Source organism: Molothrus ater, chromosome 1 (assembly GCF_012460135.2).
Source record: "Molothrus ater isolate BHLD 08-10-18 breed brown headed cowbird chromosome 1, BPBGC_Mater_1.1, whole genome shotgun sequence".
NCBI lineage: Eukaryota > Metazoa > Chordata > Aves > Passeriformes > Icteridae > Molothrus > Molothrus ater.
Window position 1 is genome coordinate 4,290,595 of NC_050478.2, and position 14,704 is coordinate 4,305,298.

Below are 14,704 nucleotides of genomic sequence, written 5' to 3' on the forward strand. Positions count from 1 at the left end.
GAGCCTCTTCACTGGGTTTTCTCTGCCTGTCTGCTGGGTGTTCCTCAGCAGTTTCTGTAACATTTCAGAAAAAGAGTTTCCTCAATCACAAGCCATGAAATAATTTCTTAAGGAAGTTAATGTAACGTAGGGATAATAATGATATATTTGAATACTAATTCTTTTATTATTCAGGTATTAATAGGAGGGTTATCGCAGGAGCTATAAGCAATTTGGGATGAGGAAGGCAGCTTCAGGATGATTCCTAGATCATCCTTCTCAGGAGTGATTGTCTTGGGAAAGGGCAACTTTGGGATTTGCCTGTCAGTGCCCACACCTCAATCCTGAAACAATTCAAAACAAAGCTGTGATGAAACAGAGTATTTGCTATTAAAAAAGCTGTATTTTATGGAACAGTTTTCGTTAACCCTGAAGGCACAAGGAGTGAAAAATATTGGAAGAAATTGTGTTTCCTGAGGTGAACTATGTGGGGATCAGAAAGTCAAACAGAATGTGTGGTATTTTTTGTGAGAAGCTTTACATTAGCAGGTATTTCACTGCACAAGGTTGAAAAGAGCCACTTTTCTGCCAGTTCTGCACAATTTAGTCTGTGGGATGTTCCTAATGCCACTGTCAGGAGCCCCAGCCTGGGCCAAGGAGAGTCCAAGACCAGGCTGGACAGGGCTTGGAGCACCCTGGTCTAGTGGAAGGTGTCCCTGCCATGGCAGGGAGTGGAACTGGATCATTTTAAACTCTTTTCCAGCCCAGAATATTCTGTGATCCTCTGTACAAACAGAACTGAGTACCTCAGGTGCCCTCAATCTCTGTAGGTCCAACAGAGGGTGCCTTGGGCTAGAAACCCACAGAGTGCTCTGAAGGAGCCTGGAGCACTTCTAAATTTCTGAAAGGTTCTGTTCCTGCTTTTGCTTTTGACCTGTTCTGTGACCTGGGTGAGCCTCTTGAGCTCTTCAGCTGATGGGAAATCAATGCAGCAAGTGAGCATAATTAGGCTGCTCGAGGTTCTTGCAAACCTTTTTAGGATTTCTTGGCAAAGGAAAACAATAGAAACCTCATCAACATTTTTAATGTGCTTGAAAGCCTGAGGACACATCGCGCTGAGCCAGACAGAGCTGAGTTTAGAAATATTTTTCTAGGGGAACATTTCTTGCCTAAATTATGATTTATCTGCCTTCCAAGACTCTCCTATAAGTGCATTATATTTCTGTACAAATTAAAAAAACCCAGCTGTGACATCCAGAGAAAACCTCTTGGCTTTCAAGCTGATGTTGGCTGATGTACAATGAGCATCAGTTGGATAACTGTTCTTGCCTCTCCTTATTTTTGTCAGAATATCCCTCATTCACAAATAAAATATGTGGAGAGAGATTATTTTATTTTTTTCCAGTCTCCTGGATGTCACAGTTCTATGCTGCTGTCACTTACAATTTCTAGAAATAGTGAGCAATTGTCCTGATGCTTTGTGAATCCTACCTGGCTCGAGTTGTCACTGCAACAATCAGGAAAAAATAAAGCACCAAAGAGGGAGTGTGGCACATGAATAAATAATTTATAGCCCCATGATTCAGCCCCTATTTTTAGAAGCTTGCTGTTTTTCTGAGACTTTGAAAAGGGGCTAAGAATAGTCTATACATGAAGGGATGTGTGCCTTATGCAACACAGGTTTTTTTCTGTCTCATTTGATCAGACTCCTGTGAAATCTGGGCAGCCAATCTGAGGAATTTGTATCATGCAGTTCCTGCTGGATTTACTGGGGATCATGGTGGATAAGTACCCAAGAGAAAAATTTTTTGCCTAATACCAAGCAAAATGTCTTGAACATTAAATGAATACAAATTGTTTGGAGGAGACACTGGGAGAATCTTGCAATGTTCCAGTGATTAGAACTCCTTGGAAAATAGGAATCCTTTAAACTGGGTTTGAATTCCTCATGAAATCCAATATTGGAAGAGACAAAAGTTGAGCTCTGTATTGTGAGCAACTCCTAGGCTGCAACATTGGACACTGGGATATTTTGGGCATTTTTGCTGTCCCAAAACTGTGCATTTCAAAATCCATTTATTCAGCTCAGAAGATGGTATCCAGCTTTAATCATGGCATTGAGACAAAGCAGGATTTCTCAACTGTCTCTTCTGATTTAACAGACCAGCATATCACAGAAACTATTTTAATTTATATCTAAGGGGAAATCTCACTTACTTGGGCTTCTTTTCCATTGGAAAATTCGGCATAAACACCTTCATGTTGGGGGCACCATGGGCTGCTGGGCTGTGCCCTGAAGCCAGAGCAGGAAGGGATTAGTGAGATGTGGACAAGACTGGCTGAAAGCTGATATTCCAAAATTATAAATTTGAACTCCACCTGTGGCAAATATGCAGAACTAACCTAGCCTGAAAAGGATGGCAAATTGCTCAGCTAGATCAGAGGCAAAACCAGTTTAATAGTTGTCTTAAAAAGTGAGAAAAAAAAAAGTAGATATAGGATATTAACAAATAAGAATCACAGTGGAGAGATTTACCAGACTGTCTGTAAGAGTTTTACAAAATAATTACTGAAAATTCCTGAGTCTGTGCCACAGTCACCCCCAACCCCACTTCCCAAACCCCTCTGTGTTCTAGGGAGTGTGTTCAGGGGTGTTCTGGTTTTCTGATGGAAGGACCCTTCATTTCAGCTCAGCTGACAGCTGCCATGGATCAGCAAGCTGCCAAAGCAGCCACATACCCTCAGCTCAGGGATTAATAGGCTGTCTTATTTATTTATTCATTTTTCCATTTATTCTCTTCCCTCCAGTAGCTGATGAACTTGGCTCAGGATTCCGTGGCCACTCTGTAGAATCCATGAGATGAGAGGCATAAATAGCCAGATGAGAGGCATAAATAGCCAGAGAAGTCAGATTTCCATTTTAATGATAACTGGAAATGTAAACCTTGTCAAAAAGTCATCTATGTGAAACGTGGCAAGACAAGTAAAATCTCTTTCAAAACCAGTTTAGTTCCAGTAGTAAGGGACAAGATGCATGATGGCAGTGCCTGCCTGCAGTGTCTGGAATTGTCTTTCACTCACTAATGGCTGGGAGGAGGTGGTGAACTCCCTGCTGAGAATGGCATCCACTTACCTTCACCCAGTGCTCCTGTCTCCTGTTTGTGTCGTGCTTTTAATGGCCTTTTACTGACTAAACACCAGCCTGCCACCAGGCCAATCCATACATATTGAGTTACCACTACCTGAAAGGCTGTGTGCTCTTCAGCAGGGTCAATAAAAAAAGAAAAATACAAAAATACCACTCCTCAAACGCTTCCCTTTGCATACCGCACTCGGAAATGCAACATCCTCTGCAGTTCGAAATGAAATTAAGGGTTAGGTTTTACCTCATAAGCTGATGTAAAATGAAATTAAGGGTTAGGTTTTACCTCATAAGCTGATGTAGAACATTGTACCTGAGCTGTGTTATCAAGCTGTTCCAGAGGATAATTTTATGCAGTTAATCACAGAACCACAGGATGGCTGAGATCCACCTGCAGCCAGTTGCCCAGGAGCGTGTCTTAAAAAGGTTTTAAGTATCTTCAAAAAGGGAGACTCCACAACCTCCCTGGGCAGCCTCTTCCAGTGTTCTGTCACCCTCACAGCAAAAAATTGTCAGTGGATTCTAAGGAGGGGACAAATCACAGCTAGGATGACAAATATTGGATGTTGCTGCTCCATTTTCTGTTTAGACACACACTGAGGGCTCTTCAGAATAGTCTCTGGCAGTGTTCTTAATAAAGTGAAATAAATTGAGGTGGAATTCATTTTACATGAGTTCAGATGTCCAAAAGACACATTTCTGTTTAGGACAAAGGTCCTTGAGCTGATTTGTGGAAAACTGCTCTCATCCCATGCAAGTTTTCCCAGAATTATTCTGGTAATGGTGGTGCTGAGTCTCAGGGATGCTGAGGAGAGCTATGGGAAAACTGGAAACAGAGTTTGGATGTCTCCCCCCTTCATCAAACAGCAGAGTGTGAGGAGTCCTTCAAATGGGTAAATAAAAGTCTGAGTTTCCCTCATGTTCTTCCATGTGAGTTGAAAATCACTTTCCATTATTATTGATGTATGGGCTCAAATCTAGCGTGATCAGCTTTTTCTTTTTTTCTTTTTATTGAAACAACAAAGATGTTGGAGTTCCTTAAAAGTCCTATTTACCCTGCAAACAGACAGAGTTGTGATTATCACAGTCTGGGTTTTTTTTTTTTTTTGATAAATGCAATGTTTCTATTTATAAGTATTTTGATAAATACAATGTTTCTAATATAAGACTTTATTACTGTAGTAAGAATTTCTCTTTATTTGACTTTTTATAGTATGTATTGTGAATCTGTTAAAATTGTGGTGGTGATATGTCTGTAGTCATGAGGTACTAGATCATAATGGCAGAAAGTGTTCTTTAATAGTTTTTTGAAGTATGGAGAGTTTAGATTACTCTCTTTTATTGTTTGTTTTAAGTTTTTAATTATGTCGTGTGTCAGTGGTATTTTTGGGATTTGTTTTTTGTCTGTTATAAAATAGCAGACAAAATACTATAAAACTATAATATAAATAAGAAATAATCAACATCTAAATCTAAACACAAAATATAATCTCAAACACTTCAATCCCAAGCTTAACAGAAACAAACAAAAAAAACCCACAAACCCAACAATCCAACACTAATTTTCTTCTTTATTCAAGGAACTTTTGCTCTCCACCTTGAATTTCTCACTTGCTCTTAAATGGTTCTACTCCACTAAGAATAAAATTCAGGCTCTCTGCAGTGTGGGTGTGTGTGTATAAATACATAAAAGTGAGACATTTCTGTGGGTGTTAGGTTGTTTATCTGGATATATTCTGTTAAGAGCTATAAAATAATAGACTGAGCTGGACTTTCCCAAGAGCTGGAGTCAGGGAGAGTTGGGTATCCCAGCCGTATTCCTGCCAAGGCTTTGCTGTGGCCGTGCTCAGAATTTTTACCTGCCTTTTTGTGGTGTGGAATGAGGTTTTTCAGGGGTAGAGACCCCTTTTACATCACCTCAGAGTCCAGGAGAGCTGTGAATGGTGCTGCTGCTGTTATGTGTTGTTACCATCATATTTTCTGGAAAAATCCCTTCGCCAGGATTTCTTCTCCTGGGAAGCTGAGAAGCCTCAGAGAAGAAAGAAAACAATAATTATCTGATTGCTTCTCCCTGTTTTGCTGCTTTGGAATGTGGCATGGAGATTGTTTATCCAACAGGTGGTTGTTTGATTGGTTTCATGTGAATTGTTTTTACTTAATGACCAAACGGGGTCAGGCTGTGTTGGGACTCTGGAAGCAGTCACAAGTTTTCATGATCATTCCTTGTAACCTTCTGTCTGTATCCTTTCTCTATTCTTTAATATAGTTTTATAACAGTATAATGTAATATAATATAATATAAGCCTTCTAAGAACATGGAGTCACATTCTCAATTCCTCCTTTGTCCTGGGGACCCCGAAAACACCACAGTGTGACTGGGCTCTGCCTGCTGTCCTTGGCTTTCCTGGTGGAGTATGACTCTGATCAACACCCCTGAGTCAGCCCTTGGGGAAACAGGATGATGCATTTGCAGCCTGGAGGGGCTGAAATCCATTCTGTGGAAGCTGGAAACCCTGAGCACTCCTGCATATTCCTTTCTGTCCAAGCAGTTCCCTTTTACCTCCCTGCCTGTCTCCTGGACTTGATGATTAGGCAGAAGAAACCAAGAGCCCCTAATCTACAAGAAAAGGAAATCAGCATTTTTAAAGTGGAAGGAGAGACCATGGACTGAGGCCCAGGAGTGAATATTGGATGATGTGTCAAGAGCTGAGTGCTGCCTGTGCCATCCTGACTCATCTACTGCTCATTATTCATTTGCATGAACATTCAATCTCCTTGTCCAGTTGTGTTTTACAATGACAATATATTATTGTGTTTTACAATAACAGTATATTATTATGTTATACAATATTAATATATTATATAATAAACAAGTGCAAGTGCACACAGAGCACAAATAACCACATCTTTTAACAACCAAATCTCTATTTGGTGTATTCCTTCTTGAAAATAAAGTCAGGAAGGAAGGGGAAATTATAAGATAAAGTATTCTGAGTTCTTCAGTATGTCATTTGTCTAGGAAAATGAGATTTTACACAATTGTTTTTCAACTAGGAAAAAATTAGTGCTAATAGCTACATTTCTTTATTATTAGCTCTTGTTGCCCTAGAAAGATCGTGTAAGTGTTCTTTTCTTCTTGGGTGTTCATTGTTTGTTTCTACAGTGGAGTTCTCAATTATGATTCTGCCTTTTTTTTTTCCTTTTTTTTTTTTTTTGTGACAGTCACTAAGAAAAACTGAACTTAATCCAGTGTCTTTCTGCACACAGTGCTGGAACAAAGCTGCTTCCTCCACGTGCCTCCAGTGTAGGTCTTACCTCACCCAATAAAGGAGATGTTTCTCCTTCAAAGCACTGAATAAAAGAGCTGCATTTTGTCATTAAAAAAGAGAGAGGGAGAGAAAAAGAGAGAGAGAGGAAGGGGGAAGGGAAGTTCAGGGAAGGGAAGTTCAGGGAAGAGAAGAGAAGAGAGAAGAGCTTTACTGTGGAGTATAAATTAGCAATGACAGCTGGAGTTTGGATGAGAGGTTCCCAGAAGCCAGATCTGCTTGCTGCTGGTGCTGAGAAACGACTGATACTGGAGGAGATCCTGGACAAGAGAAGTTCAGAGTTTGATTTTTCCCCTCCTATTCATGCCCTCACCCTGTGGGAGATGTGCTGTGACAGCTCAGGGAGCTGCACTGATGTGGGTTGTGCATCCCCAGTGCCTCTCAGCACGGATTGTGTTTGTGCTCTCCACAGCTGAGCTGGAGGGATACAACCAGGGAAAATGAAGAGTCAGAATGAGTAAAACAAGGGTTTGAATGAATAAAATGATGGCTTCATATGAGCAGTACTCTGGAAGTGGGACTCGGCATCCGACTAAGCATCAGCTCATCTGGAGAGTCAGGAGTTTGCTACAGAGGCTCAAAGTCAGCAACAGTCCTGCACAGGGAGCCTCAGCACTGGCCAAAGGAGGGGACAAATGCAAGGGCTTTTAGGGATGTAAATCAGATCCTATCACCTGAACTCCACTCAGACTGTTTTGTTTGGTTTGTCCTTATCACTCCAAAAAGGAGCTGTGGAAAAGTGTCTCTGGACACCAGCAATGAGAAATTCAGTGATGTGTGCAGGTACAGTGTCATCTGGAGCATCTGCAGGGACTGTTATTTGTTGACTTCCCTTCTCAGTAAGAAAAAGGACCTTTTCAAAAGTCTTTTTAACTTTTTCAAAAGCACCTTTTCAAAAGTCTCTTGACCTTTTTCAAAGGCTGGTGTCAGCAGCACATTTAGGACCATTTGATTTTCCTGCACTAAATGACCGTGGCAAAGGCTCAAAAAGAAATTGGGTAAAGGGCAGCAACAACATCATGAAGAGTCCATCAGGAAGTTGCCTGTATTGGTCCTTTGGGGATCTTCTTGGATTTCCTGTTTTATTTTAATTCTCTTGTTTCTAAGAAACAGATCAAAATAAGAATGGAAAAAAACCAAGAGCCTCTTTCTTGGGATTGGATGTGCCTTTGAGGAGTGGAGGAAGGTTTGTACAGGAAAACTGCAGTTTTCTCTTAGAATTCCTTGGGATGAAGAGTGTGCTTGCCAGAAATTGAACTCCCCTCTTCACTCCAGTATTCCCATGTGTAGTTCCCAGAGCCCTGCAGGGTGATGTTGAATTTGGACATTAAATCTCTGCTTTGGCAATTTGTGATTTTCACTTAGGATCTGTGAGAACTGGCACCTTGGGACAACACCAGGCGTGGTTTCAGTTGAAGTGTTCTCATACCTTTGCTGTCTTCTGAACTGATATTCTGTAAGAAAAAGCTATTAATAAATACCTTTAAATACTCATGGTCTGTAGATGTGTTTGTTATTTATTTCTCCTCTTCTGAGTGGGTTGCTCCAGTCATCACAGAGGTGGGATAAGTTGATTTGCCTTGTAAATAATCTGTTCTGTCAGTCTTGTCTTGAACCTGTGAAATGTCTAAGCTGTTCTAAGTCCAGCACAGAGTGTTCATCTCTCTTTTATTTTGGTCTGTACCAGGAAATGCCTACAGAGAATGCCTGGGCAATGGGACATGGGCTTCCAAGATAAACTACTCTCAGTGCGAGCCTATTCTGGATGACAAGGTCTGTATTTTTCCCTTCATTCTTCTCAATGAGATTTCTCAGCATAAATGAATGCAAAACCAAACTTAAGGTTAACGTGCTAATTTGGGACCTCTGAAAGAGATTCCATTTCTGTCTCTGCAACAAAACCTCCCTGTGAATTGAGGCAAATCACTTATCCTCTCTCCATATCCCCTACTCACATGTTTTCTTAAAAAAGGATGCTTTATCTCACTCTGTCCCTGATGATGTGTGTTTATGCAGATTTTTCCTAGCTTTGTTCAGAGCCTACAGCTGCTACAGTAAATGTTAGCAATAATAACAATAAGACCTAAAGCCTCTTTGGCACTAAAAAATAAGTTCAGCCAGCTGATTCCACCCTATATCTGCCCATTCTGAGGTCTCATCAACAACTGACCTTTACAGATCTCAATGTCATTTCTCCTTAAGCAAATATGTAAAGGGGCAGCAACAGAAAAAATACATAAGAAGTAGACTCAGGACCCAGCTGTCTTTAAGAAATTGAATCAGTCTTGCATGAGATAAGAGTTATCGGATTTAAATTAGCATATGGGATTAAGTTCCTTCAGAAGGGCTGTGAGGAATTATGCAAAGCCCTTTTGTTTTCATATGTCTCAGAGACATTCACCCTCACACAGTTTAAGCCTTCAAGCCCTTCATGCTCTTCCTCTTCCTCTTGTGTTGAGTGTTGTGGTGGGACACAACCCCATAAAGGCTTTGTGCTGTCTCTGCCAGGAGTGGCTTTTCCCTCTGGGAACGAGGGTGGAGCCCAGCAGCTCAGACTTGTTTGTTTTGGTGATGCTTTGGGAAGGCTGACCTAGAACAGAGGCTGGACAGAGCTAAAGAATAAAGCAGAGATTTATTAAAAGGCCTCCATGGATGCACCTTGGGCAGCACAAGAGCCCAGCCAGGGCTGCACCCAGGATGAACCAAAATGGCCCCAAAATGCACCAGCGCTCCTGGGGTCTCTCCCTGGGATCAGTTCTGCTCCATTTGCATCTTGCAGTTCATTGTCCCATTCCAGCTTTAGCCCCTGCAGTCCCACCCTGCTTGTTTTTCTCTCTCCAGCCCACGGGGTTTGTGCTCTTGGGCTGAGATTTGGATCATTTGTCCTTGGTGCCCAGCTGGAGCAGGAATTGTTTTGTCTCCCTGCTCTGTGCACAGAGCTCAGCATCCCCTGATATGAAGCCCAGATCCACACACTAAAGCAGCACAGAATCTGAAACTATAGAAGCTAAAAGCTGAGGCATCATTGGGATTCATTCAATTCATTGTGTCCTTGTAGTTGTGCCATGCCAGGGACAGAGAGGAGGAAGATGAGATCCCACATTTAGTGCTCAGGGGCTCTGTGCTGCACCCCAAAGATCCAGGATGTACTTTGGCTGTGGTGCAGCATCCATCCTGTAAGGTCCATGTGCTTGGTCAGTCTGGGTTTTCTCCAGTGAATCAGAAAACAAATAACACACCAGCTGCTGAGGAGGAACCTGTTCTTACCCTCTGGCTAATTTAACCCTCATCCTTTTCCTAGAGGCTTCTAGGAATTAGGAGAAGTTGTGCCAGTACCTGACTGCCACCCAGAGGGACATTCAAGGTGTTCTAGCACAGGGGAGAGGCTCCCAAGGCAATTTAGGCCAGCCTAAGCTGGGACCACCCCAGCGCAGCCCCTCATCCTCATTTAAAATTAAAAGCTAACTTGCTGCTGGGTCATTTTTTTGGATGAATCAGGTCCCTAAAGCATCTCAGTGCATTGTTGCAGGAGCGCTGGGGCCAGCACAAGCTGGGGCACTGGAGGGACAGACTGGCCATGTATTAAAAGGGAGCAAGAGAGGGGATGTGGAGCAGCCAGTGCTGATTTGGAGAATGGGGAGCAGAGCTGGGCCAAGACTTGAGATCTGTGGTGTGGCTTAGGTGGTACAGGAAACCTGAGCTGGGAGCAGTGAGCTGCAGCCACTCAGGAAAAGGCTGCTGCATTTTAATAACACTCATTATGTGTTTGCATGGCTCCCAACAGTGGCTGTCTGTGCACAAGCAAATACAGAGGGGTTTTATTTGAAAAGGCTGGAGAAGTGTTGTGACTAGAGGACAGGATTATTCCTTTTACTCTGTTTTGGCTTTTAAAAATTTTGCAGCTATGGTGATAGCTTAAAACTCCTTAAATAGCATGTTTCTTAAACAGATGAAAGTGCAGATGTTCCCCCACCCTTGCTTACAGAGGCTTAAAAACTCATTTATTAGATCTTTAAAGATTTGTGACAAGCTTTGCAAATATTAATATTTGTGAATATTTTTGAAATCTCTCATAATGCTCAGTGTTACAGATGAATACTTTGTGATCTCAAAAAAAAAAATAGAAAAAAGGAACAATCCCCACAGATTTGCTCCGTTTTGATTAAAGGTGAGATTCAGGCACACAAGTGGGTCTATTGTTATTTGCTGAGTTTAGCAGATGCTAAACATCAGCTGGGGGGGTAATGCCCTGTGACTTGTGTTTATTTTTAATCCAAAAAAACAACACTGCTTTTAAGCTTGACCACTCACAGGCAGAGTGCTAAAGAATCACCTGATTTTAATTCAGTGATTGATAACAGGGGACAGGAACAGGACTTTTCAACATCAATCCCATGCTTTATGACAGAGTTTTGGTAATGTACCAATAGAAATGTTATGGTTTTCCCAGCTGTGGGTCAGTCTTAGGGGCCATCAGCTCAGTAACACCCATTCACTGGGTTTATTAATGCATCATTGCTCTGCTTGTGGTTGAGACCTGTAGAAGCAGCTGCTAAAACTCTGCTCTGGGACTGATTTGCTGCTAGATTCCCACTCTGACTGAGACCTAGTTCCTTAAATGTAGTTGTGTGGTGTGGTGTAAAATGTCCCTTGGAATGCCTGTGTCCTTCATGTCCAGAGAAGGGAACAGAGCTGGGAAGGCTCTGGAGGACCAGGAGCAGCTGAGGGAGCTGGAAAGGGGCTCAGCCTGGAGAAAAGGAGGCTCAGGGGAGACCTTGTGGCTCTGCACAGCTCCTGACAGGAGGGGACACCTGGGGGATTCAGGCTCTGCTCCAGGGAACAGGGACAGGAGGAGAGGAAATGGCCTTAAGTTGTGTCAGGGGAGGTTTAGAGTGGGTATTAGTGAAAATTTCTTCTCTGAAAGGTTTTTCAGACATTGGAACAGGCTGTCCAGGACAGTGGTGGAGTCACCATCCCTGAAAGTATTCAAAAACTTGTGGATGTGGCACCTGGGGACAGGGTTTAGTGGTGAACAGGAGGGTTGGAGTCAATGATCTTAGAGGTCTTTTCCAACCTTAAAAATTCTGATTCAGCAGCAGCCATGGAGGTCCTGCCAGGACTAGCTGGGAATCACAAGTGTCCCCACTGCACCTCAGGGGACACAAGGTGCCTGTGTGTGCACAACTGCCCCTAACCCTTGCCTTGGGCGGGTACCCAAGTGCTGGTGTCCTCCTGTCAGACTGATCTCACCCTCTCAACAAATAGTTGGCTCCTCCTCCAGGCACAGGAACAAGATACAGAAATAATTTTGATCCAGCTGGATGTTTAGTGGCACAATGTGTGACAAATGGAAAGATTCTCCTCAGCCTACAAGCTCCTGTGTTGAAAAGGCCTTCACTGCATCTGACACAAGTCTCTGTTCTTAGTGAGTGTCTCAGGCAGCACAAAAAACATCTTAGCCTCCAAAAAGAGCTATAAATCAGGAACTTTGGTGCTGTGGTCTGTGGCAGCTGTATGTGAATTTGCTTCTGCTGATGTTTTGAGGTGGCTTCAAGCTGAGTAGCTGAGTTAGCACCACGCTGGGCTCAGGCTAATGTATCCTGCATAGGAGCACGGTCACTTCAGCCACAGCAGCTCCCAGCTGGCTCAGGATGGGAAAGCAGTGAGCTCAGAGTCATCTGGCATGACAAAGATACTTCCCAGTTGCTTCTGAAAGTCTTTGGAGAGGTGTCCTTAAGCTGTGCTGGTGCTGAGATCATCCTGGCACCGGGAGGAAATTGGAAGTGACTGACTGGCAGTGGCGTGTGCAGCCTCCCAGGGAGACATGAGCTGTAAATGCTGGCAGGACCTGTCAGTAAGTTCTGTTAGAGGAAGCCAGATCCTTGGCACATGGTCTGAGAGTGCTCTTATTAGGTGGTTATTGATTCAAATCACTCACTGAATTGTTTAGGGCAGGTTAAGCAGTCACATTGCAGCTGAAGCAAGGGGTAAAGTGCTCTAGACAGAATGAGTCTGTCATTAGCCTGGAGGGGAGCCCAGCATGCCTTAGATGTGCAAAGCCAGTGCAGGTAAAGACATTGTGCTGTCATTCCTCAGTTTAGAAGCTCTGGAGACACCTCTGCCAGGTTTTAGAAGCTCTGGAGACACCTCTGCCCTACCTGGTGTAACACGATTGTCACGTCTAAAGTCATGGAATGGGATTGCAGTGATGTGACCTGCTGTGGCCAGGGGGTAAAACCATCCCTGGATTCCCCATCCCTGGATTCCCCATCCCTGGATTCCTCATCCTTGGATTCCCCATCCCTGGATTCCTCATCCTTGGATTCCCCATCTCTGGATTCCTCATCCATGGATTCCCCATCCCTGAATTCCTCAGCCATGGAAGTGTTCCAGGTCAGATTGGATCAGGTCAGGGGTTCTGATCAACCTGTTCTAGTAGCTGGCACTCCTGGCTATGGCAGGAATCATCATTGAGGTCCTTTCTGACCCAAACCTTTCCAGGATTCTGTGATCTCCTTCTCTAGCTCATTTCTAATTTCTAGCTCATTTCTAGCAACTCTCCTCCTAAGCCTGAATAGAATTTAAATCTTTGTTTTAGTGAAGCGAATCTTGCCTGAAAGCAGAAGGATATTGGGTAACAGGAGAAGGTTGTTGACATTTTCAATGTATTGGTGTCCAAGAGGGCGAGTCAGAAAAGAGCTGTGCAAGTGTTTGACATGAGCTGAGCTTTGGGGAACAAACACATGATTTTCTGGGCACGTGCTTTTCAGCCCTGAAGACGTTGCCTCCCATTCCAGAGATGCAGATTGCATGTAGGCTGGTGGAAAGTGATCTTGCCACTCTGTCAGCTTAGTTTTCCCTAGGCACCAAGGCAGTTCTTGTTTCTGTGATGTTTGAATTTGCCTTCAGGAAACCTCGTTAGCATCAGAAGCAGAAAATACGAAAGTCGTGCCTGTTTTTCCTTCAGCATCAGTGCATCAAACAGGAGCTTCATAAGTTTATTTTTTCCAATTAATTTTCTCATGTTTTGAACCACACCTTCTTAAAACTTGAGTGAAGTTCAGATAGTGTTCAGGAGCCAAAGGAGGGTCAGACTGAAAGAGCAGGAACCTTGTGCTGGAAAAACACAAGGTTTGCCATCTCCCAGAAGATTTCTAGCCCTAAATGAGCAATTCTGAACACAGTCAGATGGGTTTGGGTTTTGATAGTGCTGTCAGAAGCAGTGGATTCAATGATCCTTTTGGATCCCTTGGGATACTCTGTGATCCTCTGGCTCTGTCAATTAAGCAGGAGAGTCAATGAGCCCTGCAGTTTGCCAGGGCATTGTTAAATAAAACAGCATTGCACAGGTAGGCAGAGCAGGTCAAGTGACTTTTCTTTCCCTTCAGGTGTCCCCTCAGCTGAAGGATCAATAAAACACAGTGTGGAATTTGAATTCTGTAGCTTCGTTTTGTTGCTTTTTTTTTTTTTCTTTTCACCTCCAGGCAATTCAGAAAATAGGCCCGTGGATGGGGAAGTTTATTTTAGGGGATTTTATAATAGACTTAAAAATACTCTGCATGGTTGAGTTGTGTCCAGAAACAGCACATTTACTCTGTGAGCTGAAGATGCAGGCAGGTTTCAGCACAGAAATGATTCCAAGAGAGCTCCCTGGCTCTCTGGCAAAGTGCTGGAAGATGCTTATCTTCACAGAACAATGGAACAGATGAGCTACAGCTGCTGGTTGTAGTTTCAGCCAAACATTCATTCACTGACAAATTCCTTTCACTGGAGTAAAATGTTAAGGGAAATTGTTGGGGAAAAAATGAAAAAAAAAAATTCAACCAATTTTTTTTTAAATGATGCCATTTGTAGGATTTTACTTTCATATTTTTATCACAAGGGAGGAAATGTAGGTGGTTGGTTTTTAAGAGCCTTGTTCTTCTGAAGGAGGGCAACATCCCAATGTGGGGAAAGATCTGCTTAACTTGAAAAGAAATAAATGTCAAAACCAATAATAAATATATTTTTCAGGGACATTTAGTCTTCCAGTAGCAAACCTCTTTTTAGCCATCTTCAGTATTTATCTGAATAGTGTCTTTCTACTTCTTCCTAGCCAGGCAAAGAGAGGAGATGCTTCTGCTTTCTCCAAAGCCAACAGCAGCCCACCAATAAAGATGTTTCTGCAAGGCCAAATTTTGGTCACTAAATCCCTAAATTCACTGATTTAGATGGGAGCACTTCTGTACTTAAAATTTTGTTTACAGGATCAAGAATT

At 42.8% G+C, this 14,704-nt stretch overlaps 1 protein-coding gene across 3 annotated transcripts in view; it reads left to right on the top strand.

Moving 5' to 3' along the window:
- Positions 1-14,704, top strand: part of CRHR2 (corticotropin releasing hormone receptor 2) — a 154,119-nt gene that overhangs the window by 74,258 nt on the left and 65,157 nt on the right. For 2 of the 3 annotated variants that reach the window (XM_036406635.2, XM_036406637.2), the window contains one exon: positions 8,135-8,220. In XM_036406635.2, the coding sequence (XP_036262528.1) occupies positions 8,135-8,220 (86 nt within the window). Of the gene's footprint in view, positions 1-8,134; positions 8,221-14,704 lie in introns of those variants that run through there. The other variant, XM_036406638.2, reaches the window with a different exon arrangement.